Raw genomic sequence first — 24,972 nt, 5'->3', positions numbered from 1 at the left:
ATTGTCCCGTTTAGGGGACCTAGGTAGGAGCCTTTTCCACTGCTTTGGAAGCCATAGGAGATCCACACAGTTTCGAACTCTTCTCACACAAAATGATCGACGTAGAGATGCCTGGGGCAGAACTGGAACCGCACAGCTCAGTAGCCTCCGTCCTTCCCTCCGGCCCTCGGCACCGTTTGCCTCGAGTCTGGTTTTCCTCACGCTCTACCCCTATTCCTACCCATTGCCCTGTTTCACTTGTGGTTTTGCCCACGATACACCGCAACGGATCCTTTGTGACTTCGCCACTTCTCAACGCCAACCCTGGTTTCACTAAGGCCATTTTCGGCTCGGGCTGCTCCTGAGCTCGCGTGGTCACCATGCAGGGCTCCGACACCACCGGTAACCACACGCACTGGGCGAGCTGGGATCATGCCGCCCGCAGCCAAGGTTCTTCCACTCTGACCTAGGGACTTGGGCTACTGCTTGTGTGCTGCCCAAACACAGCCAACCCATTCCTGACAATGGAGGAATGGTCACGCATTTAAACAGAATGGAAGTTAATGAAATACCAGGGGGAAAAAAAGAGCGATTTTCTGGACTACTTGTGAATTGCATTAGGGGTTTTGTTTGCCCTTTTTTTTTGTTGGTGGGTTTTTATTTTTTAATAATGAAAAAATTATTTAACATGGTATTTAAGAGAATCTTTTTGTATTTGTGCTTGCACAAGTCTTCTGCTTATATAGTCCATGACAGAACAGAAGTGATTTTTTTTGAAGGACAAACGCAGGACAGGTAACTTAAAATTTGTACTGCACGCAAATTAGCTTCTCACAAGGTGCTTAGTTAGGAGCACATCTTATCTCTGTTCTGTACACAATCTTCTTAGAATGGGAGAGAAGATTTTTAGGAAGTCCTTTCAACATACCACAAAGCTATTACCCATCAATTCCTGCAGTAGGTGGAAATTAGTGTTACTGGTGATAGATGAAGGAAAGATAACGTTCCAAGTTTATCAGTTAAATGGGATATCAGAAATGGGATTGAGGCATCATGTAAAGTATCTTACCTTGAATATGATGTGGAACAAAATAATGTCTGATGTGGTTGTTTTGTGTTGACAGCTTAGGCACAAAATACAGCATTTCTGGACCAAAGAAAAGCCAAGAAGTGCATCCCAAAGTAACCCTGGGTAGTTATGCTAAAATACCCATCCCTAGGGTAGAACTGAGCATGCTAAGCAGGGAACCTCTCCCAAAATGTTTTCATCTGATAGCATACATCTGCATGTTTTGGGATGGACAGGGAAATACAACTAACCAATCATGGGTCCAGTGCCACTATAAACAGTCTATACCTTGAAATGATGAGGGAGGAAGGGGGTGGCTGTTGGTAGATGCCTGGCACCCTATTCTGCAGAAGAAAAATAAAGACAGATATCTCAACTTTTTGCATATGAGATGAAGAACCCTTATTAGGGACAACATGGATGAAATAAGCTCCACAACAGATTTTTGACATTAAGTTAAATAGGTATAGAAGTGATGCAGTTAGGTCCTTACAGTGGTGTGGCTTCAGACATTTATGCTACAGAGCCACTGATGAATGAAAAAATAATCAACACTCTAATTTTGAAAAATTTCCCTACTACTTTTCCCTGCTCCAAGCCAGATCTGCCAACAAGACCAAATACAAATGAAGGATCTTAATTTTTCTTGAGTGGGAAGCTTAAGCATCAGAAAATACACCGCTCATTTATTTAACATTCAGGACTACAGAGGCTAAAACAAGTCTAAAAAAAGCACATATGTACTGCTGCTGGCTGACATTGGCTTGTGTTAGCTGTCATTCCTAAAAACTTTTCTGGAGAACTATTGCAGCCTTTCTCAGATTTTTAAGGTCTGCCTTTTCACTTCATATAAAAATATGATGCTTGTCCCTAAATAGGAAAAAGTACACACAAATACTATAAAATTAAATTTATTTGAGAGTAAAATTCTATCAAACAGGTTTGATAAAAAAGTTTCCAAGTTGTCAATTATTCCTGGTAGTTCCATTGCACTTAATGACAAAATAACTTTTCTTACAAATCAAACGTTTAATGTTTTAGATCAAATAATTTGAGTAATTCAGTAATTTGAGTTATCAAGTAATTTGATTAAGTCCTCATTTTAGTATGCTGTATGGGTCACAGCAGCTGTCAAGTCAAATTTATTCACCAAGTAAAAACAAAGTTCCAACATGCAAATGTCTTCCTCTAAGTGAATTTTAAATCAGCTTTCACAGATAATTTATCCATGTAAACCTGAACAATCAAAATAGCTTAATATTGCTTAGTGCCAACAAGGTATGTCACTAGACTCTTAGATCAGAATATGACTGCCAATTGTTGGCGTCAGAAGTAGCAAACACAATACTGATCTTGGCAAAAAACAAACCCTTTCAAAATGTGTGCTCCTAGAGGTAAGGAAAGCAACAGTTTACATCATATTCTTTTTACAGAGAGTTCTACAAATATTTGATACAATAATATTTTCTACCAAAGCAGAAGTCTTCCTTTAAAGGAAAGACCATGTTTATTTTCTAAATGGGGGCTGTTAAGTGTTTGTTTTCTAAAACTTACATTTCAATGCCAGAAAAACTTCTTTCTCCTTCTTTCCTTAACTGAATCATGCAACCATTATTGAAGAGGCATTGTACTAGTTATTAAATTCATAGTTTCTCATCTAAGTGCTTGTAATAACATGAGCAAACTTACACCAATATACTTAAAAGAGCTTAAACAATCTTGAGTGCTTAATGGCACATCAGCTCCACTCAGCTAAAATTAATATAAACCTTTAGCGTGCATCATCTCTCCACTCCTACTTGCACCATTTCCATAAGATGATGTGTATAGCTGGTACAGAATGCAGGAACTGGAGGAATTTTCTGGCAATTGCTAGTACTGCCTGCCTGTGGCCAAACCATGCTCCTCACAAAGGTGGTGAGACTCTGACAGGACTGCACAAATTCGGAAATACAGCATTATTTTCACACAGAGCTTGATTGAATAAGCAAACATTGTACAGATATGGCAATATCTGCATGGGAATCGCAGAGCCAGATGCATCATGTGGTCTGAAAGGCTTGTCAGCCTCTGATCAAGACCTTGTGGGACTGTACAAGTCAGCCAAGTGTTTGTTACCTCGCTCCTTGTATCCAAATTACACAGGTTCTGTCAATGCCAAAGGTATTCCAACACGTTGCAGATTGCTTTAATTCCTGTACTCCTCAAGATGGTAACCAATGCCTGCACCAAAGCTGTTACACCATGCATGTTAGGCAAGATTTCAAAATTTCACTTGTGCAGTGAGCAGATACAGCAGTGAGCAGTCCAGCATAAAACTCACTGCATCGCTGCTCTTTGTCACTTCAACTTTTTAATAATTTTTGCAACAGCAATGTTCATTAAAAAGTACCCTCTTAGATATTAATAAACTGTAAATTGATACTAAAAGTAAAACAAAATAGAAAGAAATCTTACCTTGCAGGACAAGAGGCTTGAAGAATGCTGAGAGAATAAGTATTGCTGAAATACTACAAATTTTTATTTGTAAGTCTTTACTTAAGATTCGAAATGTATGTTTCCAGTGTAACCATGAAAAAATCCCACCCCGTTTACTGTCTATCCTTGATTTTGTCATTAATTCACTTAATCAGTTCTCATACTGTGCTGGTTTGAGGCCAGACAGATCCTCTCTTGCCCCGAAAGGGACAAAAGAATGAGACTCACACAAACGGATTGGAGAGTGATGGAAAGTCTAAATGGAAAAGCAATTGGTGAAGCTATAGAGAACTACAAAGCATAGTGGAAAAGAACATCCTAAAGCATACAGAACCCCTCACAGAATTCCCAAAAGCTTCCCAATCCTCCCTTCCTCCCACCTGAGGGTCTACCCAAACCTCCAGGGCTCTTTCTTCCCCCTTTCACTGCTAGGCAAGTCTCAGGCTGGCCAGGTCTGAGACTGCCCCCCCTCCATTCTCCTCCTGGCATTAGGCCTAGCCAGGCCTAAGAGGCCTTGAGGATACTCCCCCGGCATTACCCGATAAGAGAGGACATCTCCCATGGGAGCAGAGAGGGAAGAAAGAGAAAGAATATGACTCTGCAGATGGCTTTATAGGACGCAGGATTTATGGGTAGAAATACGTCGTTTCCTGTGTCCACCCGTATTGGGTGGGCACCCAGGACACCAGAGGTGTATCTCATGTAGCAGTGGCAGGGGGCACCCAGCCTCAACTGCCACACATACTCAGTTAAAGCTCCAGTTCTGAAGTGATTTTCCAAAAAAATAATTGCACAACAGAGCCCCTCCATTAATTACCCAAAATGACCAAACTCTTCTGAATATTGAAAAGCATATATGGTGGGATTATTTCCCTAAAGCAGTCAACTGGTTTAACAGCTTTGAACTGAACTTTCTCTTTACTCACTCTCCTTACCCTCAAAGTCCCTTACCTATATTAACTATTGCTTACTTAAAATTTAAGTCAAGTCACCTTTAGTATAAAGTATGCAATACCTCAATGAGATTTTGACAACTTTTACTTCACTTTTCTGATGCGAGCAGGAAGACAATGCAGCTGCTTTGGTTACTAAAGCCTTTGATCTTTATTTAAAACAGATTTCAGGGCTTTACTAACGAGCATGGCAACATAAAGCAGGTCTTAAAGATACTGCATTTTATTGGAATGAAAAAGTGCTCAAAAATGGAAGCTCTTTAGTGTGGTTCTTGCCCCTCACTTCTCCTACCAACTGAATTGTAGAAAACAGAGCCTTGTTGTTAGTGGACTCTCCAGGTAACATGTTTTAAAGAGATGCTCCAACTTTTTCTTTATAGTACAAAAGATGTTCTTATGAGACAACACTCCCAGGTCTCTTTTTTTTTTTTTCTTTAAAGAAGGAAAACTCTGCCAGACTGCTTCTGGCATAACCCCATTCGTCTTTCCTGCAATGACAATTGATGAAGAATGGAAGCATTCTCTGGGACACCACGAGTTCAGTTTCCTTTGGCAGTGGTCCTGATCGGAAGAAAACCTGAATTATTTATTTCACTTCAAAGCAACAAATAAGGAATATTTTATGGTATGTTAAACACATGCACAATTAACCAAAACAAACCTTCACAAGAATCCTAAAGCATAAGACTGCTTTGCCAAAAAAAGCCCAACCCACCACACAAAACCAACAAAAACGACAAAAAAACCCCACACCACCACCACCACAAAAAAAAAAAGCCAAAACACAACCCCACAACAACCAAGCTGCTACTAATTCAAGTGTAGAAATTGGTCAACAGTACCTTAAGATCCAGTGGGTGGGAGGGATGGCACAGAGGAAGGGTATCACATAGCATTCAGTCATGCCACCTGACCAAGTTACAATAGATATCCCTAAAGAGGTTAAAAAAAAAAGTACACGACCATCGCAGATCTCTTAAAATCTGTAGTCTGTTTCTATTCATGCTACACAAAATTTAATTGCAGCAATCATTACTTCACTATTACTTATTTCAGTTTGGAGAGATACTTCACATTGCTGTATTCATTTCAGCGTGCTCTCCACAGTCCTAGCATTTGAACTAGTATGACTTTTCTGGGGTAAAAAACAGTGTTGTTTTTCCACATCTACAAACAGCAAACACTGGTTCATCTAAAGCTTGTTGACAATTTATTAACATCATTAGGCTTGAGAAACAAAATTAAGCTTTATTCAAAATGAGAAGATAATTTTAAAATCTTAATGCTCACCAAGAGTAAGAAGAAACAGTCTTTTTTCTGGCTTTTTTCTTCCATATATTTATTTATAAATAATGCACTGAAAAAAATGCCTTTGTCTTTTGATTCACCTGCAAAAGTTTTTATAATATGCTTGTATCATAACTGAAATTAGAGGCTATCTCTATCTTTCAAGCTTTTACCCATTAACTTACCACATACTCCACTCAAAATATTATTCATGAATGATACAAATGATAATCCTGCTCTGAAGTAGCTCATCATTATTATGATGAAATATCACAGACAGTAATTCCCAAAACTTTTAAGGGAGAGTGTGGGAGGGAGGGTGTGTGGAAGGAGAAAAACCCACCACATAAAAGTCTTGCACAAAATTCATGCATGTATATAAATACCCAAAGTTGCATTAGGAACAAGTAGTAAGATATAACAAGGACAAATGCAAAGTTTATTCCACGTATGCTACAATTAATCAACATGTTAGAGAAGTATCAAAATTTGTATTATTAACATATGGCAACAGTTTTATTGTTACAATACATTTCAATAGATTAACCCCACTGGAAAAGTCTTTTAAGCTGCAGACAGTGCAATTGCATTAAATCTTAACTCTTCTGGGTCACGTTCCATGAATTTCTTACAAACTTCTATTGCATCCTAGGGAAACAAACAAACAAACAACAACAAAAGCAAATTAAAATTCACTATAAATCAAACAAAAAAAAAAAAAGAAAAGCCAATATTGAAATATGAAGAGATGCCTTATACAAACTATGCTCAAAATGGGATTTTTCCACAAAGGATTGCTAAATAAATGTGACGAAACTACATAAACTGGATTTTTGATCTGAGTTACCACTATTCTGATTATTTACAGGGCAGTGTAAGAGAGCACAACCTTAGCAACACTGATTTTTGTGACTATTACTTTGTGCAACAGATGTGTTGCTTGTCTGAATTTCTAAATGCATCTCTGAAGCTGCCTTTACTAGTACTGCTGTATTCAGAAATTTTTCCTTTGTCTCAAGATGAGTCTACACTGTGTGGGGTAAGTGAAAGATTTTAAGTAATTCCTTCATCTAGCTTTAGGGTGCAATCTGGAAAACACATGTTATCAGTAAAACAGAAAAAAGCCACATATGAGAAATGGAAAGCTTTATCCAACTTCTCCTCCTGCCCAAACAAGCACAAATTGTACACAAACTTTACAGACATTAGTCTATGCTACTAAACTGTAAAAAGTTTTGTTTCTTTTTCAGCTTTTCTGGTTTCTTCCTTTTGTAAAGCCAATCCAGTTTGAAGACCATAAAAGTCAGATCTCTACATTGCCTTCTTTCAGCTTCAGCTTTACAGCATTCTTTAGGGATGACAATTGTGATCCCAATTCAGTGTATTTCTTTCCAATTAATTTCTCTACTAAATAGGTCCTGACACAAAAAAGCACACAGAAGCAGCCACAAAACTGGAGAAGAATGATTATTAGGAAGCATTAGCAAGGAAATCAACTTCCATCTAAGCATGGCACCTATCACATGAAAGTAAAGAGAACATTTTCAACCTGACAACCTCATCTCATGTACAATTTGAAAGGAGCAGGGGTACACAAAAATCACAGCACAGAAGTCAGTCTGATCTGTCATAGTAGTCAGCATTTCTGACCTCCTACTATGTTATCATACTTGGTCCTCCATAGTCACAACATGAGCATTCTGAAGTATCAGGTTTAAATCTAAGTAAACCTAATTTTGCCTCACCATCCCACCCACTCTATTCTTCATGCAACCATAAATACAGCAAGACTTATGTATAAATATTTTTATAGTTCTGTTTAATAAATTCTGTGGAAATACAGCAAGAATTTTGTGTAACACCATTTCAGAAGGTTGTCTATTCTTACCTCTAAAAAAGAATCATCACTAGTTTCCCCATGGTTGATTGGAAATGGCTTGCGCCCATCTGTTAAAACACAAAGCAGGGTTGAACAACACATTCATAAAATTAGAAAAGCTTCATTTTTCCAGTTAAAACTACTTGAACACTTAAAAGAAATGCCACCTCATTTTTCATGAAAGATTGACACATGTAGCTAGCTATTCCCTTGTCTGTTACATTAAAAAGAGATACTTTTTAACATTTTATTTGAAAACTTTAAGGCTGTGAGTTGTGACTGTTTCAGTGTTGATATAGTACTTTGCTTTTTCAAGCACAGAAGAATAATTTCAACTACACTTCATGGGTTGACACAGAGAGACAGCTGTACATCTGTGGTCTTTGACAGCTGTGATCACGGACTCCACGACAGAACAGAATACCAAACCACCCAGTTTGAAGAGTCTGGCATAACTGAAATGTTCCTCTCATTTCCTCAATAAATGAGAAAACAAACCCAATAACTTCAAGCATTAAGTACTTTCAAAGGACTTAAAATGGTTTCTACAGATTTTTTTTTTTTTACTCCCATTTGCAATACCATAATGCTGTTTCTCAGCATTTTAAAAGTCATTTCATTCATATAAATATGTTTCAGGAAGAGCTAGTGGAATGAGAATGTATGTCACGATATCCCAAGTATTTGTCAGAACAAATTCCCTTTAAAAGACTTTCCAAAGATAAGTTGACAATACTTCCAAACTACATCTTCAATAACTAAAAGTAGACTCGATTTTACGAAACATTTGGATTTTCATGAACAAGAGGTTGTTCACTATTGTAACAACCATGACTGAAACGCAATGCAAAACCCTCTAGAACGTGCCAGGGAAACAGAATTGAATGCCCTGCACTGTTGCAGGCTATGCTTGATTTTTTTTTTAATACGTCTTGGCAGAACAGCATTTTAATTTCATGTGCCTATAAATAACATGCTTTCTATGGCAAAAACATCATAAGCATTTAACATACATGTGCTTCCTTAGCATTTTCTGTCTGCCAAAGCGCACAGGCTGGCCATAGTCACTGAAGCCAGTAAATCAACTGAAGAACTTTCTCTCGTTTTCCTACTTTTTAAGTATTTTTTTTTGCTTTCTCCTGTTTGTACAGAGAGAAGTTATTTTAAGAACAAAGGAAACTGTAGTATTGGCTTTCCATTATACAGTGGAGCTGAATGCTTCTTTTTTCTTCCTCTTATTTATTTAATTTAATCAAAAAATTCAAGTATGTTTTATCTTGCTTCAAACTTACAGAAAACAGCTAAACATGCTCATTGTAGTCTCCAGTGTGCTTTTTAAGCACAGCAAATTAATGCACAATGAAAAGGTTACATGAGAATAGTAGCACATAACTAAAACAAGTGCGATCCATCCATCACACACTGAAATTTAGAGTTGTAAAGTATTTATATTGCATCCCAAAGTAGCTACCTCCCTATTTGATCTGTTTCACTCAAGACATACAGCATCATAAAAACAGATAAATGTGTTCCTATTGTTCATAACTTGGCACTGGTAATAGCCCTTAGATCACCTTAACATTAATATAAGCACTTCTTATATACACCACTTGTGCCCAGGTTATGATTAGTTGTCACCTGTTCAGGGCACTGTTTAATTGCATACTGATTTTCAAAAGATTAAAATGGTCTTGCCATAAAATACTGCAAACATTACGTTAGGAAGGACCAGTGACTTGCAGTTTTTAAATCCTGATCTACTTGCTAGTTTTCTGAAGTGCCTGCGGCAAAACCTAGTTGCCCGGCAACATGTTTAAGAGTGGAGTCATTGGAGACTATCTGAGCAGAACTTGTTGCTGCACAATCTGAAGAAGGAAAAAACCAGCTGTAATTCAGAGAACAGAGACTACTGTTTTACAGTTAGCTGTCTAGTGATCGCTAAAAAGTAGGAGAAAAAATAACCCACATGTAACAAATGAGTTGCAGAGTATTAGTATCTGCTAATATCCTGACTTCATAACTTCAGTTTAAACTGTATCCTGTTATTTAATAATATAGCTAACACTTCTAACATGGCATACAGTTAATTTATTAATTCCACAAGCAAGTCAGGGACATAACAGTACTTTCCTCTCTGAAAGTTGGAGTGTTCATCAGTTCTTTGTAACTCATGAAGTTTAGAGGCAGTCCAGTATTCTGTAGCATTTTATCTTAATAGAAGGCAGTTGAGAGAAGAAGAATCCAAAAAACTGAGCAGGCTGCTGTGATAATGTTTAACAGAACCCCACATGGCCTATGATGCAGTTCAAAAAGAACCTAAGCCCTACATTACATCAAGTAATGTCTCTCAAACTTTGATAGTTAACAACATTACTTACTTGCATTTGTTTCAAACAGATAAAAAGTGTTCTTACCCAATTCATAGAGATGACCACCTACATTAACTAATGCAATAAAGTGAAGATCTACTTTTTCATCTATACTTGGTGCCTGCAAGACAAAATGAAACAAAGAAATTGTGTTCATAAAACACTTTTCACACAGTATGATTAATGAGAACATATCATCATAATATGCAAAATACCGAGCCAAGAGAAATCTCAACTGAGAAGCACATTTGGATCCATACAGAAAGGTAGAAGTCAGACTGCAGAACATTTTGGAATATAAAGAAGCCTTCTGCAATGCACAGATCAGTAAGAATCCTTTCAGTGAAGTATCTGGAAGTATTTCCAATTATAGATCTACATAAAAGCTTTATTTTTCATTATTGAGTTAGAAGAAGCTCAAATGCAGTAATATTAAAAATAGATATTAAATAGCAACTCCTTCACTAAAACCATCTCCCATACCAAACAGAGCTGAACTCTCAACCTGCAGTATTTTAAAACGAAAAATATTTACCTGGTCAAAATATTTTTTCCTTTCATAAGCCATATATAGTACAGTTAACCTGTACCCTCCTCATGAGCAGCTGAAATACTGTTTGCACGTCTGAGGTGGTGAGGAAGGAAAATAACTAGAGGTGCCTAGACTGAAATTTCCATGTGGCATCAGAGGCATTACACCAATAAAGGACTGAAGTGCAGTGACAGCTTCAAGGGACATGACAAAAAATGGTTTGAGCTGTAAAGATCTATCTAGCCTAGTATAGTGTTGCCAACTACAGCAAGGAGAAGGTTTTTTCTGAAGAAAATAGGGCATGCACAGCACAGCACTCTGCTTGAACTTCCAAATCAAAAGATGCATCACCACTGTTTATTCAGTAGCAATTGATAAATCTTACTTCCTCATCAGTCTTTCCAATCTGAGTCTGAGCCTCAATACACAATTCAAGAAGATACTGTTTGAGGGAATGGCAAAAAGCACCTAATTTTCCTTAAGTTACCAAGAATCTGACTTCTGTGAAAATGTATTTCACCAGAACTTCAAGGAGTTGAAAAAGTTGTTTTAAAGAAGACCAAATAGAGCCAAGGCTTAGGAAAAGAAGCAGCCACAAGAGTTGGGCCACCCCAGTTGTAAACTTACAAGGACCACAGGTTTCTGGAGCTTCCTGAAAACCAGACAAGACAGTAGCTGACAACCAATGGCACCTTATTGTTATTCTTACTGACTAACTATTTTTTTCCACAGGTATCTAAACTGTTGGGCTGCAGGCATGCAGGCAAGCAAACCTGAGAGTTCTTGCCATAATACTCATTGCAATTTAATTCTCTTTGAAGGCATTTTATGGATATTTGCTTATCAGTTAAACCTAGCAACTATCAAATCTGGACTTCAGGAGTTTCAGGGTAAGGGGAAAGACCACTGCCAGTTAGTCTCACTTTAGGAAGGAAATGGCTCAGCATCTAAAAGCTTGCTTCTGAACATATGCTACCTGAGCTCAAATTGCCATTAACTAGAAAAGCTCAAAGTATCACTGCTTCAGAGAATTTATAGATGTTCAAGGAGTTGGTTTTATTCACATTTAGAACAAAATATAGTTGCCCCTTTGACATGTTGAAGGTTGTGTTCTTTCCCAGCTTCCTCTAACAAATGCCTTTTCGTATAGAGAGACACACTTGGCATGCTTGGAATGCTGAGCCTATATACAGCTAGAAGACAGATAGGGAAGCCATAAAAAAGTATGATTAACTTTTCGTAGAGTTTACTTGGAGACAGATTCCTATAGAATCCTGCTGAGTTTTTGTACATGCCTAATCTAAATAACATGCTTTCATTGTACTATTGCCACCACCCATGAGAAATACTGTTTTTCACATTTTAAAATTCCTCAACCTCAGAAAAAAAGTGCCATGCCATTCGTAAAGTTTCTACCACATGTTCTAACATGGGCAATTACCTTCCTTTACAACTTCTTTTCATCTAATGCAGATGATAGTAAATTTACTACGAAGTAGACCTATTACCTGTCTTGAAAAATTAGGATTTCAATTATTTTTGACAGACAATTATTTTGTATTGTAAGAATCTGTTGTTTATGACTTAGGCAAATAACTGGACTGAAAACTTTCCCAATGTGATGAATCTGATTCAAATCTCCCCACCCCTCCTTAGGGAAAGAAAAAAAAACATCCATTGCCTGTGCACGCACACACACATGCACACATGAAAAGAAGCCTAGTCAGGCCAATTTCTGCTTCACTGGGAAGCTCTAGAAATTTTAATGCTTGAACCAGAAGCTTTTCAATTTCAAAGGAATGGAAAGAAGAAGGAATGTCAGCTTCTGGGAGAGGTCTTTTGTGGTCTCCTTGAAAAGCTCTACCTTCGGCCAAATTTTCAGCTTCTAATAGTCTGTGTGAACACTTACGAGACAGCATAGCTTTAAAAAGTATGTTCATTACTAGGTAGAATTTTCAGTACAATTACAGAGGAATTTCTCTTCTCTGCTATGGTCTTTGACAAGAAACCTGAATGCCAGTGAAGTGCTGAGATGACTTGTTCCTTTAGATTTGTTTCACTTAGATTTGTTTCACAACCCTTCAGTGTGCAAAAGGAGACAGCAGATTTGAATGACTGCATGTATGAACGACAAGGAAGAACAAAAACATGGGAGTCCAAATAAGATGGCTGTCTAATCAGGATCTGTAACTAACCTATGGGAATTAAGACACTTACAAGTCTTTGCAAGAGCTGTAGCATAAAGTGAAGAAAATACACATTTCTTTCCCATACACAACAGACAGAACAAATGACAGCATCTTGGGTAGCTTACACAAGGTTATGTTATGATTTCAACATTAGTATAAGAAATGTTTTGGTAGTATGGGTTAGCACACATAACTTTTTCAATTTATCTCTTCAAAAGAAAAAAACATCTGAAAAATATATTTTCAGTAGACTTGAAATTGATTTGAAACTGCAAAAAGTTTAGTTCTAAAAGTGGTGGTTCTGAGAACATCTCAAGGTATTTAGGTAACACTCACTGACAAAAATACAGTGTATCTTCATAAATTACCAGCCTCATACACAAAAGTAACAGCGAAGATTGTCATGCCCTCTAATTTTGGATACCACATTAAAAGCACCTGAATGACCAAGTCTCAAATTTTCAGAGGATTTGACTGCCTTCTCTGCTAACCTGGGCATTCAAATTAAATAATACACAATTGCTGACTGCTGTGAGAAGTCAATTTTAAATTGACTTGTCCCAGGTCAATACCATTAGTCCATCTTAGCAAAACAGCACCTGTACATTTCTTCCTCTGTTCTGTAACAGCAGACTTCTAGTAAGTAATTTTAAAATGGAACTTCCCACAGGTTTTACTATACAAAAGATAACTCTTCATACTCCCTCATGTTGTACTGACAAATCCCTTGATTTACCTTTCACCACTGCCGAGTGCCCTCACCTCATGAACTACAACAGTCTCCCTTCTTGCTGTTGCACTAACCTTCAGATATTCAGTGGTACACCCCTACATCAATGTTTGTCCAGTCATATCAGCTAGTCTAATAAAGTATGTCTTCATCACCTACAGTTTATCTTGCTAATGCACCTAGACCATTATCCCAATTCATAGGTCAGTATTCAATTTCCATGCATCTGAAGTCTTTCTTTAAATGTTAATAACTTAGAACAAATCTCTTCATCAAATTTCATGTGCAACTGGTTTCTTTTCCCCAAAACTGCATTTCTGGGACAAACACACAACTGAGAAAAAACCCCCACACTGTCTTGCTCTTACAATGTTACATAATAAATCTTAAGTATTTCCAACTGAATCTTTTATTATTTCCTTACATTAGCTCTTGAGAGAAAGGAGTGAAGCAACAAGTGTCACAGACCAGTTGAGTAGAATACTACAGTCATTATAAGTAATGACTGGCAAAGTTAAAAACACCACGTGATAAGTCAAGAAACTAGCATCAAGAGTCTGTCATGTTCTGGAAGAAGACTGGTAAAAACTGATAACGGAGAGACAATTTTGTAGAACCTTGAAGAATAAGAAGTTTCAGATGCATCCAATTGAAAGATCACGACAGAAGCAACTGAAGTCTAAGAGAGCGGTTTAACTACAATTTCATTTACAAGGAGTTACAAGAAGCCAAAGAAAAAATATTATAAAAAAAAAAGAAGTTTACACAACAGAACATTAGGTATGGTTTGGATTAAAAAACAATTTAAGGGGAAGAAGTGATGCAATTTCTATTAGGTAGATCAGGCATCTGTGATTTACATTTTGAAGCATGAAACGTGCTTGGGCAGATGTATTGCGTAGGCCTGTAAAAGGCATTTGAATCCTGGTTAAAATACTGCAATTAAAACAAAGACCACTGGAATGATGATCACAAGTTTCAGCAAGGTTATTTCTGGCTCATTCTCACAGAATTGTGACATCTCACGTTCAATATACTGCAGCAAGTTTACAGTATTTCAAACGCTGAGTTTCACAGTGGGATATACATGCTTTAATGGTATCCCTTGTCCAGAATACTGAAAAATAATTTCTGTACGAAAAATGCTGAAGGACTGTCTTGAATGCTGACACAAGAACAGACAAGAAGTTCCTCTGCTAAGGCTTACGCATTTTTCTGCCATGCTATTATAGTAGACAAGCTGTCTCAAGCTTATTAAGTCTACCTTCCCAGCTATAGGTAGGATATGGAAGTGTCAGGTGAGGTGTGATTCCAAGCTGCAGCTCAGAAGCACCCAGTTGTGAATGGGAGGATGTCAAGCAAGTAGATGAAATTCTGAGATCAATGATCAGAGTATCTGGATACAGAATGTTTGTACAAACACGTATCTTTCCTCCCTTTAGATCCCAACATAAGCAAAAGGGGCTATTCATCAGTATGATGCTTTAAATAGGTGTTTCTTTTAAAAGAACATGAAGTTTAGTCTGACACAAAGTAAAGGGGAGAAAATCGAAACCATGTTTTCCAACTTGAGAAGTGTAGGAAAGAAAAAGGAATTAAGAGATTAGCTTGACTTATAAAAGACAGAATAATGATCCTAATGCAAGCAGAAACACTAAAACAACAGATGAGCTGGAAGCCTACATGATGATTACCAAGATTGAGGAAAAGTTAACATTGCTAATGAAGCATGTTGTTACTTATAGCTTAATTCTTTGCAATTTCAGTGGTTTTCATAGAACAGTATTTCGAAATTTTCTTTTTTTGCTATTATACGTTCCTAACTCATCTGGAGACCTACTGTATTGGATCTGTCTGAAACGGAGTTATTTTCTCCACAGCAGGCCTCACAGTGCTGTGCTTTGTATCGGTAGTTAGAGCACCGTTGGTAACATTACCAGTGTTTTGGTTACTGCTGAGCAGTGCTGGCAGAGCATCAAGGCTGGCTTTCCAACATCTCTCCCTCACCAGTAGGCTTTGGGTGAGCAAGATCTTGGAAGGGAACCAAAGCCAGCACAGCTAAACCAAACTGAGCATATACCATATCACATCTGCTTCACAATAAAAGCTAAGAGAATGGAGTGGGTGTAAGGGGCATTTGTTATTATGATGCTTGTCTTCTGGAGCAACTGCTACATGTACTGAAGCCCTACTTCCCAGGAAGAGGCTGGACATCACCTGCTGATGGGAAGTAGATAATAAATGTTTTGTTTTCCTTTGCTTCTGCACATGGCTTTTGCTTTATTAAGTTGTCTTTATTTTAACTGACGAGAATTTTTTGACGAGAGTTTTTTTCCAATCTTATTTTCTCCACCTTCCTCTTGCTGAGGAGGGCAATGATAGATCATTGTGGCTTGTCTCCAGCTGAAGTCAATCCACCACAAAAGTTAAGAAAAGTTTTCACATAAGAAAAGTGGTTATATTTAAGGAGCATAAATATTCATCATTAAGACTTTCTCTCAAATTTTGAGACTGTTTTCTGTCTTTCAATGTTTAAGTAGTGGAAACGTACTCAGAACTACAAAAAAGTTCAACAGTATTTTAAACACAATATACAGATGGTTTCCTCCCTTCCTTAAATTTAAGTGCATAGATTTCTTACTAGAACATTTTAATATAAAACTGCCTCTGTGTACATCCAACAGAATGATCAGAGCTATACTAATAACACCTGTTAACAGGAAATGACAAGACAAAACTTGAAGGACAAGGTAGTATTTATTACCAAGTCAAGAGACACAGCTTTAATGCCTAAATTGCTGTCTTTTTGTTTTTGCATATTAAACTAATTTACATGTAGTTGGTGTGTTCTTGCACTTGTTTGTTCACAAAAGTGAAAAAACAAGAACAACATTATAGTTACCAATAAATACCAGCCTGTATTGTATTCAGTGATAAATCTTTGCATAGGTGAGTTATGACTTTAATCAGTCAGAGCCAGTCAGGATTTTAAGGGAGTTAACAACCAGTATTTTAAAACTACTTTTAGTGCCAAGTTTCTGTTTTGTCAGCCTCAGTTCTACTGAAGGTCACTTATTTTTAATTATTTTTAAAACATTTTCAAAGCAAATGCTCTTTGCTAATGGATGAGGAATTATTTTTAGAAACTTTCTGAAGCACATAGACCTCTCAACTTACCAGTGGGGTTTTCCAGTATATGCACAATAGATTATGCTATAATGTCCATTCTTAGGTAAGCCATGTTTTATTTAGTGAAGTAAGCTCATGGTCTCTTAATGTTTTTATTCTAGGTATGCACATTCAAGTTCAAGTCTTCCTCAGTAAGTCTTTTCTTAATAAGCAGCTTATATAGGTCAAATTCACAGAAGATTTTAGCTTCAAATTACAGAAGTATGACATACAATTTTTCAAGTGTTGCTAAACAAACAAAAGAGTCCCCAGGTAAAATGTCAGAGGCTTGCCAGTGTTAATTGCATAACTATTAAATTGGGTGGAAGAAGCATTATTTGAGGAGAACTTAACTCTATGCCTCCTCAAATCCCAAGGCATTTAACTAGCTCCAAGTGATAACATCAAGAATGTTCCATAGCTCTGAACATTACAACAGAGTTGGAAACTTCGTAATAGCAATTACTATTCACACAGAGAGAAATCTGGAAAAAGATCTCATCTTCAGATATTTATCAGGATAAAAATATAAAAGCTATAAAGAAATGGAAGCATTTGGACACTAATTTTTAATAACAATAAAACATTAAGAAGGCTTTCCACACCTGGAAAGACAGATCTGTATGAAGGAGGAATTTATTTCCACCATGGTCAGAACAGTTATTTCACCTCAGTAAAATACCCAGGTAGCTCAAATAAGAATTTCCTGTAACACAGGGGAAATGTGGTCATTACCAAACAATAATAAAAACAAAGTAATTGCCCTAGTTTTATATTTAAAGACCATCCACCTCTACATATCCAGATTTTAATTTTTTGTGTGTGTACTGTAAGTGCAAGCACTACTTAAAAGGTGGATGAAATACCACTGAACTACTTTTTCAGTTTAGTGTTTCTAATAGTGATCGCAGGAAAGTTTAGAAATACTGGCTATTCTGTGCAAGTATTTTATTTTCTGTATTTTCAAGATATATTTGGTTCCCTGTGAGTGAAGAAAGAAAAAAGTGCAAAGTATGGTATTTGATGACAGGCTTTTCGTATTATAATGTCTTCACCTTCAACTAGAATGTATGTCTAAGAACTGGACAAAGAAACAGATGTCAAGTTAGAAAGTAAGCTAGCCCCTTGGGATAACAGGAACATTTTCATCATTACTGAAATACTGAGGGACCAGTAAGCAAGAATGAAAGAAAAGGAGACTAGGTTTAGGATATGAGAACATAAACCAGGTCTCAAGCAGAAGAAATAATATAATGTGACAAAGAATTAGAAGCCCCTTGGTTTATCACATCCAAAAGAAAGATCATGAAGATGAGGTGAAAAGACGAGGCTGGATGTGGAGCTTAAGGGGGAAAAGAAAAGAAAAAAAAAAAAGGCCACTTCATGAAGGGCAAACTTCATCTATGCTTTGAAAATGATTTGGCATGTGTACTGAATCAAAAATAGCTGGGACAGTGCAACATGGACTGATGACTTTTGCTGTCCGATATGGGGGAAAGAAAAAAAAAAATTAAAAGGAAGAAAGAAATCCTAAGAATGGTTGAGAAAAGCCACCAACAAAAAATGATGCTTGAAAGACCAAAGTTACATGGCAGAAGGCCAGTAATGCCAGATAAGAAAAGACTGAAGATGGACTACACTTACAACAGAATGAAGCCCAACAGATGGAAAGCGTATCAAGGGCCGCCAACGACGAAGACGGATTGACGGACTGGTAGTCTTTGCAGGACCTACATGATTACGTTTGGCCCAGGAGAGGGATGCAGAGTGACACAATGGTGAAGCCTTCGTTCTGCTGTGGCTAACCTGAAGCTGCGATGAGGATGGTGGTGAAGACAGCGAAGACGATGACGACTACATAAACATTAAAAAAGAACATACTTAGCCCACTTAAACTTGAAGTAACACACCTAAAAGGCAACTGCAAAGATGTCTGCTACTTATTACAGTGTCCTTTAATTGATCAAATCAGATAACCAAGGATGTATTGAGTTTGAATGAGAAGACAAAAAGAACAATGAAAGCAAGCAAAGACATGGTCCAAATTTGAAGTTTATGACCAGATAAGCTAGAGGTTATTCACACCCAGTGAACCTCATAACATGAACAGAAGTTAATTGGCTCATACAAGAGATAGAGTGTTCCAAAGTGAGGAGGAAGGATATTTAAGTATCATCTCATGAAGGAATAATTAAGAACACAGAATGATCAGTTTTGTCCACAACTACAAAAACTGTAAGCAACAGTTCTCTGATAATTTGGGAAATGGAGGTTGTGCTACTTTGGGATTTTAAATGGATCAAGTAAGCACTGTAATAGAACTCAAGAGGTTTTTTTTACTGTTCCATGTCTAACATAAAAGGAAAGCAAAGGAAAAGGGAAGCTTACCGTGGTGAGGTATGCAACTTCCTAAGTTTTTCACCTATTCTTCTAAAATAGCAGGCCAGTGGCAGTATTGCCATTTACACTCAGGGTCCCTTTAGTATCCGTGGAAGCAGTAGGACTATGTTAAACCATTCAAATTGTTACTATTAGAAGAAAGACCACAGAAGTATTAAAAATGACTCTCAGCTGCAACTGACAAAGTTACAGTAAATATATTAAGATCAGAAAGGACCATTGTGATGATTTAGTTTTGATCTTCTGTCCCACACAGGCCACAGGACCAGTTTTGTTTGGATCAGAACATACTCATGAAATACAAACAAACATTCAATCTTAATTTTTTTTTAACTACTGAAATAAATCAGTACAAAGCAAAATTTCAATCCATTCTGTCTATAGCTAGAGAGACAGCAAGTAATATATTCATATAGTTTACCAAATATAGGAGTGCTAAATGAACAGGCAACCCTTGTAGCCCTGCTTAATGGATGATATGGACATAGAATAAAGGATTTTGTTAGTTCATCTGGCCATGATGGCAAACCAGGGGCTCACCTTCAGCTTGCCATTCACCATTACTTTCTCCTTTCAGCACATACAAGAATCCCTAATGTCATCTTCTCTTTCAGAGCACCCCTCACCTTCTATCAGGAAATAAACTTTACCTTTTGTGCTAATTACACAGCATTTATTCAGCCTCAGAAAAATACTCCTTTTTTGAAGCTAATCTAAAGGGCAATCCAGATTGTCCTGTGTTGTCTTGTGCTTTACTACCTCTTGATCTTTTTACACTGCTTGTAGGTTTGGCGGTGTATTTTTTTGTGATCTTCCATGTCACTGACAGAAGTTGCTTAACAGTACAAGTCTTAGAACCAACCCTGGCAGAACCTCACTAGCAAACATAGTCATTAAGAATACCCCACTTATCTGCATGGAGACCTGCCAACTACTTGTGAATCCACTAGTATAAGCAAGCAGAAGTTCCTTAAGGTACTTTACACATTATGCATTTAGTGGAATGATTCTAGTAGACTTCAAACGCTGAGCATTAGAATAACTTCTCTCAAAAAAATAATTTTCATGCTTTTTAATCAATGTGCAAGTGCCAGGAAAAAACATTTACTTTCTTTGTATTGGTTTTGAAGAAATTCGTCTTCTTTCCCACTCAATTTTACTTTCTTTTCTTTTTCCTATCAACAGTGGGACAATGAATTGCTTCTTTCTGCTCCCATACTGCTGACCTTAAAGAACAAAGACAGGAATAGGAATTTTTAATGAAGAACAAGCATCCAGAACAGTAGAAACTGTAGAGCTCAGATAAGCATGGAGTGTTATCAAGACTCAATCTGTCCAAGAGAATCAAGTTTTCCACAGGATTTTTTGTTGGGTTTGTTTTTGTTTGTTTTGTGGGTTTCTTTATTTTGTTGTTGTTTGTTTGTTTCTTCTCTCTTTTTTCACCCCTGTTGCTGGGGTTTTTTGTTTGTTTTGTTTTTTTCAATTAACTTCTGATTTTCAAGTGTTCTGATCCACTCCTAAATCTGAACAGCTCTACATAAAAGAGGGCAAAACCCTGAAAACCTCCATCCCAAAAATGTAGCTATATGAAGAAAGAGGAATTTAGCAGTGACAAAATCAGTGAGTCAGAGAAGCTTACGAGACTTTAATGGCTATTACAGTTTATCTGAACTATTGGGGTTTTTTCAAATTCTTCACTTGAATTGATTTCGAATGAGACATTTTACATTTAGATAACACATCAGCTGACTTTAAAAACTATTTATTCTCAGCTTGCCTAAGAAAATTCCAAAATTTGACTGATAAGGCACTACTCCTGGAAGTCCTCACAGCCCTCAAACCTCTCTATGGAAGGAGCAACCTGTAAGATTAGAACCTGCTGTGAGGCAGAAATTTAAGAGCTTTGCTGATTAGACAGTTCACAACAAAACGCAAGACACACTATATTGTGTTTTATGATTTTATAAGCTGCTGCTATCAAACCAGACAAGACTGTTAGTCTTCCTAGAGTCTGCAATACAGTAACTGTTTATTTCAAAATAGTTTAAAAAAGAGAAACTGAAAAACTTGTTGAAAGTAGGAATTTGCTATGGCTTTGACTGGAAGTAGTTAAACTTCTGCTCTTAAAAAAAAAAACAACTGTCTTTTAGGACTCCCAGTATAATTACTATGAAGTCATTAATAAGACTTAGAACACCAAATTTAATATGCATGTAACAGTACAGCGATCACCAGAATAACGAAAATTTGCTTTTATAAAGCTTTTTTTTTTTTTTAAATTTACCATTTTTGCCACGGTTCTTCATTTTTACCATTCTTATGATTGCATTTTTCTTTTTTTCCCCTGGCTAACACATTGTTAAAACAATGAGAATATATTAAAAATACCCCTTGCTTGAATGTTATGAGACCAGAAAAGACTTTTTAAGTTCTCAAAATTGAATCTACAACCTAGAATGAAATTCAAGGCAACTAATATTTTTATATTTCTAGGCCGTTATTGTCCTCATTTAAAATTGCATTAATTGAATCTTTTAATTCTTTATTTCCTGTACTAGTAGGTCCCCTAGGGAGATTAACCAAGAAAAAGATAAACTTCCTCCCCACTGAAAATATACTTTTTCATTTGTAAGACTGAAATTTCAACAGACAGTATATAGGGATTCTGAAAAAACAGAGTTAATACTGGATTATATCTAATTAACAAAGTTGTAATTGCTAAAAAATTCCATGCATTGCTTTAATAAGAACAAATTAAGATGGTTCAAGTGAAGTTGTTTTCAACTGAATATTAAACAAATCGAAATAGAATTACATGTCTATTAATATGAAACTAATGTTAAATAAACATCTGCAAATAAAGGATATTAAGTCACAAGTTTCACTTTTAATTTAAAATGTGGGAGACAAATCATAGCTTGAGACACTATTCAAACAAGACACACAGCTAGGAACTGAAGAAGAGAGAATTAGACTAACTTCACAAGATTGAAAGATCACAGGAGTATTTCTGTGCTGAAAGTTGTAGGTCAAATATCTGAAGTGGTAAAACAAAACTTCTGAACTGGAATTTATTGTTATTTCCATATAAACCAGTAAGCACGTTGTTTATGGTTTGTGATGAGAAAAAAAATAATAAATTAAATTAATCATTAACAAGTTAAAAGCTTCATGGAAGAGGTTAAAAAAATAACAATAACGTTCAGGCAGTTATCATCTGCCTCAATCCAAAATTAATTTCTATATGTAACTGTTATTAAAGTCTAGAGACATTAAATCTGAGAGCTAAAGGAAATGTTTAGCACCAAGGGAGCTCTGCTTTTGCACATACCTAGAAGTGCAGAAGTTTGATAGTGCTGAGTAGCTCATGGTTTGACTCATGTCAAAAACCTGACAGGGATCTGTCTGTTCATCTTGCTTAGGGGACCCTGATTCAGCAAGTGGAGAGTCTGCATCTAATGCATGGAAGGCCTGACAGGACAGCAGCATCTGGTATTGCATGACCATTTCTTTCTAAGAAGTATTTATTACTGATTAACTTTGTAGTGGTTACAAAAATTAATCTCTCTAGAATTTCAACTTCAGGGCATCCTCTTACTGAAAAGTTCAATTCCATGCCACCTTCAAGGAAGTTTCCCTGTCTAGCAGCTGGCAAACCATGCTGGGACTGGGGCTTTCTTTCCTCCATTTTGAGGTTGTGTCACTGTGTAGAAAGAAATGCCAGTTGCCCTAGGACACAGAAGAACTTTAACTGCATACCAACATCATTGGAAATCTGGGAAACAGAAGGAGATATAATTCTTGAAGGCCTGGTCTGTGTTTCTTATGTACAACAGTGGGATCAAAGGTCCTGCCACATATACTCAGTTGAGTTGTTCATGAGAATGCAGTAACTCCTCACGAGCTCATCTCCAACAGTACCCCACAGAATTCACACAAATGACTGACATCAATAGTTCAACTGCAAGAACAACCTTATTCCTAACTAGAACTTCCTTACATGCAACAAAAGCCTGCACAACATTCTTAGGAAGTTATGTTCATGAACTCCACTCCTCACAGATATACTTGTTTTGTCAACATTACAAATATCAGCATTAATATGTATTAAAACCAAAATCACAGTACTTTAACTGAATTGGGCTACATCTGCTAGTTGATCAACTTCTGCACTAGCAAGTTTAATTAGTGTTTCTGTAGCTGGTAGAAAGAAAATCTTTCCAATGTTCTCCATGGCAGTTTAATCCATGATGAAGAGTGTTGGTACCTTGAGAGTATTACTTTACTAGACATATGGATAAAGACAAAGCTTGAAGGCAAGAAAAATGGTGAGATCAGAGCACCCAGAAAAAAAATTCTGAAATTAGTGATAATTTATCTTTCTCTGAAGACATAAATTTAAGTTCTATGGTCTCTGTTAGGCACAAATCAAGCTAGATTATCACAATGGTGACTTCTGTGATCAAAAATTAGTGGAATTATAAAAAGTCAAACAAACAAAACAAAGAAAAGAAAATTCCAAAGATTAGGGAGCTCTGCAAGACCTAAATGAACTTGATTTTTTCAAATAGTTTTTCTTTCTGCAAGATTTTTTTTTCTTAAATAAGTTGAACAACATTGTTGCACACTCAATTACCACATTTTTAGAGTGCTTCCTTGAGCGAAGTTGGTTGATGCAACATAATTCTCTGAGCAGTTTTAGTGCACTGTCTAGGTTCAGCTGTACTGATAAAATGTTGGCAGTCTTAAGGATTGTAAATTCTTACAATCCTTTCTTCCCAAAAAATTAAGTGGTTGGATGAAAAAAAAAACAAAACCAACCAACAAACAAACAAAAAACCCCAACAAAAACCAACCCCACCCCACACAACCAAAATAAAAGAGAACCAAATCACTTTCTCTTCTGCCTGAGGCAGAGGTTGAGTGCATGCTCAGCCATCACTTGACACAATCAGCCTGCTAAAATGCAAACACATGACTAGAGCCTGCTGCTTACTGTCTCTTACACAGTTAGTGCAAGAGTAGCACTGGAAGTGTTATGGATTGATGAAAAAAACAAAAGCCAACATAACCAGAACAAGACAAACTTATGGCAGTTGTTGGTAGAGATGTTGGATGCAAAACTGTAGAAACATTTTGTTATTTTGACTTGTTACATATCTCATTATTTAAATTCATGGGCTGCTTTATGGGTGCGAATAGCCTCTATAGTTCTGTTTCATTCTGGGAATCAGAGTTCCTCCATACAGATTTTTACAGTGAAGCTTGTGACCCAGAATAACAATACAGAGCAATACTGTATTAATACCTTATTAGTTATTTTCTCAGCATAGAAATCAGATGGATGAATGTGTCTGAGACACCAACATGTTAAATAACAGGGCAATGCAATGAGTCAAGGACTAACCAAGTATAATTTCAGAATAATTCACATGACTCTGGTAAGCTCATTTTCACATTTCTACTGCATAAGCTGTAAAAGATACAAAGCTATCACTAACATTTTTAGGCAACTTCATTGTCTTTATAGAAGAGGTTACATGCCTGTTCTGTAATACTAAGCTAAACACAAAATAATCTTAGAAACAGTTATGTGATTGATTTTATATTCTCCCAAGATGCAAATGTTTCTTTACAAGACTATGGATTATTCAGAAGAAACACTGAGGAATACGCACTGTTTAGAAAAAAATCCAACCATACGTTCTTGGCAGAAGTGAAAAGGAAGGTCCTTAATGTTTTTTCTCTAACAATAAATTGTAATGCCCCAGGGAATCAGAGATCTTTGAAAGTTCAAGTTTTATAGCAGTTGAGAACAGAGCACACTGACTCTCCTTAGTTCTTGCCAATGTTAACGACTGTTACTGTGATCAAAGTCTAACTTAGCGCATTCCACGCAAGATTATAATTCTCAAAGCACACTACAGTTTACAGACTAC

General features: G+C 36.7%; 1 protein-coding gene across 1 annotated transcript in view; it reads right to left on the bottom strand.

The window, feature by feature from the left end:
- Positions 1-6,330: 6,330 nt before the first annotated feature.
- UCHL3 (ubiquitin C-terminal hydrolase L3) overlaps positions 6,331-24,972 on the bottom strand; it is a 39,022-nt gene continuing 20,380 nt past the window's right edge. Inside the window, exons 7-9 of the mRNA XM_054386174.1 lie at positions 10,060-10,135; positions 7,655-7,713; positions 6,331-6,414 (exon numbers count right to left, since the gene is read on the bottom strand). Coding sequence (XP_054242149.1) covers positions 6,331-6,414; positions 7,655-7,713; positions 10,060-10,135 — 219 coding nt within the window. The remainder of the gene's footprint in view (positions 6,415-7,654; positions 7,714-10,059; positions 10,136-24,972) is intronic.

Source organism: Indicator indicator, chromosome 1 (assembly GCF_027791375.1).
Source record: "Indicator indicator isolate 239-I01 chromosome 1, UM_Iind_1.1, whole genome shotgun sequence".
NCBI classification, from domain to species: Eukaryota; Metazoa; Chordata; class Aves; order Piciformes; family Indicatoridae; genus Indicator; species Indicator indicator.
The sequence above is the reverse complement of the archived record's forward strand: the minus strand, read 5'-3'. Positions and strand labels throughout refer to the sequence as shown.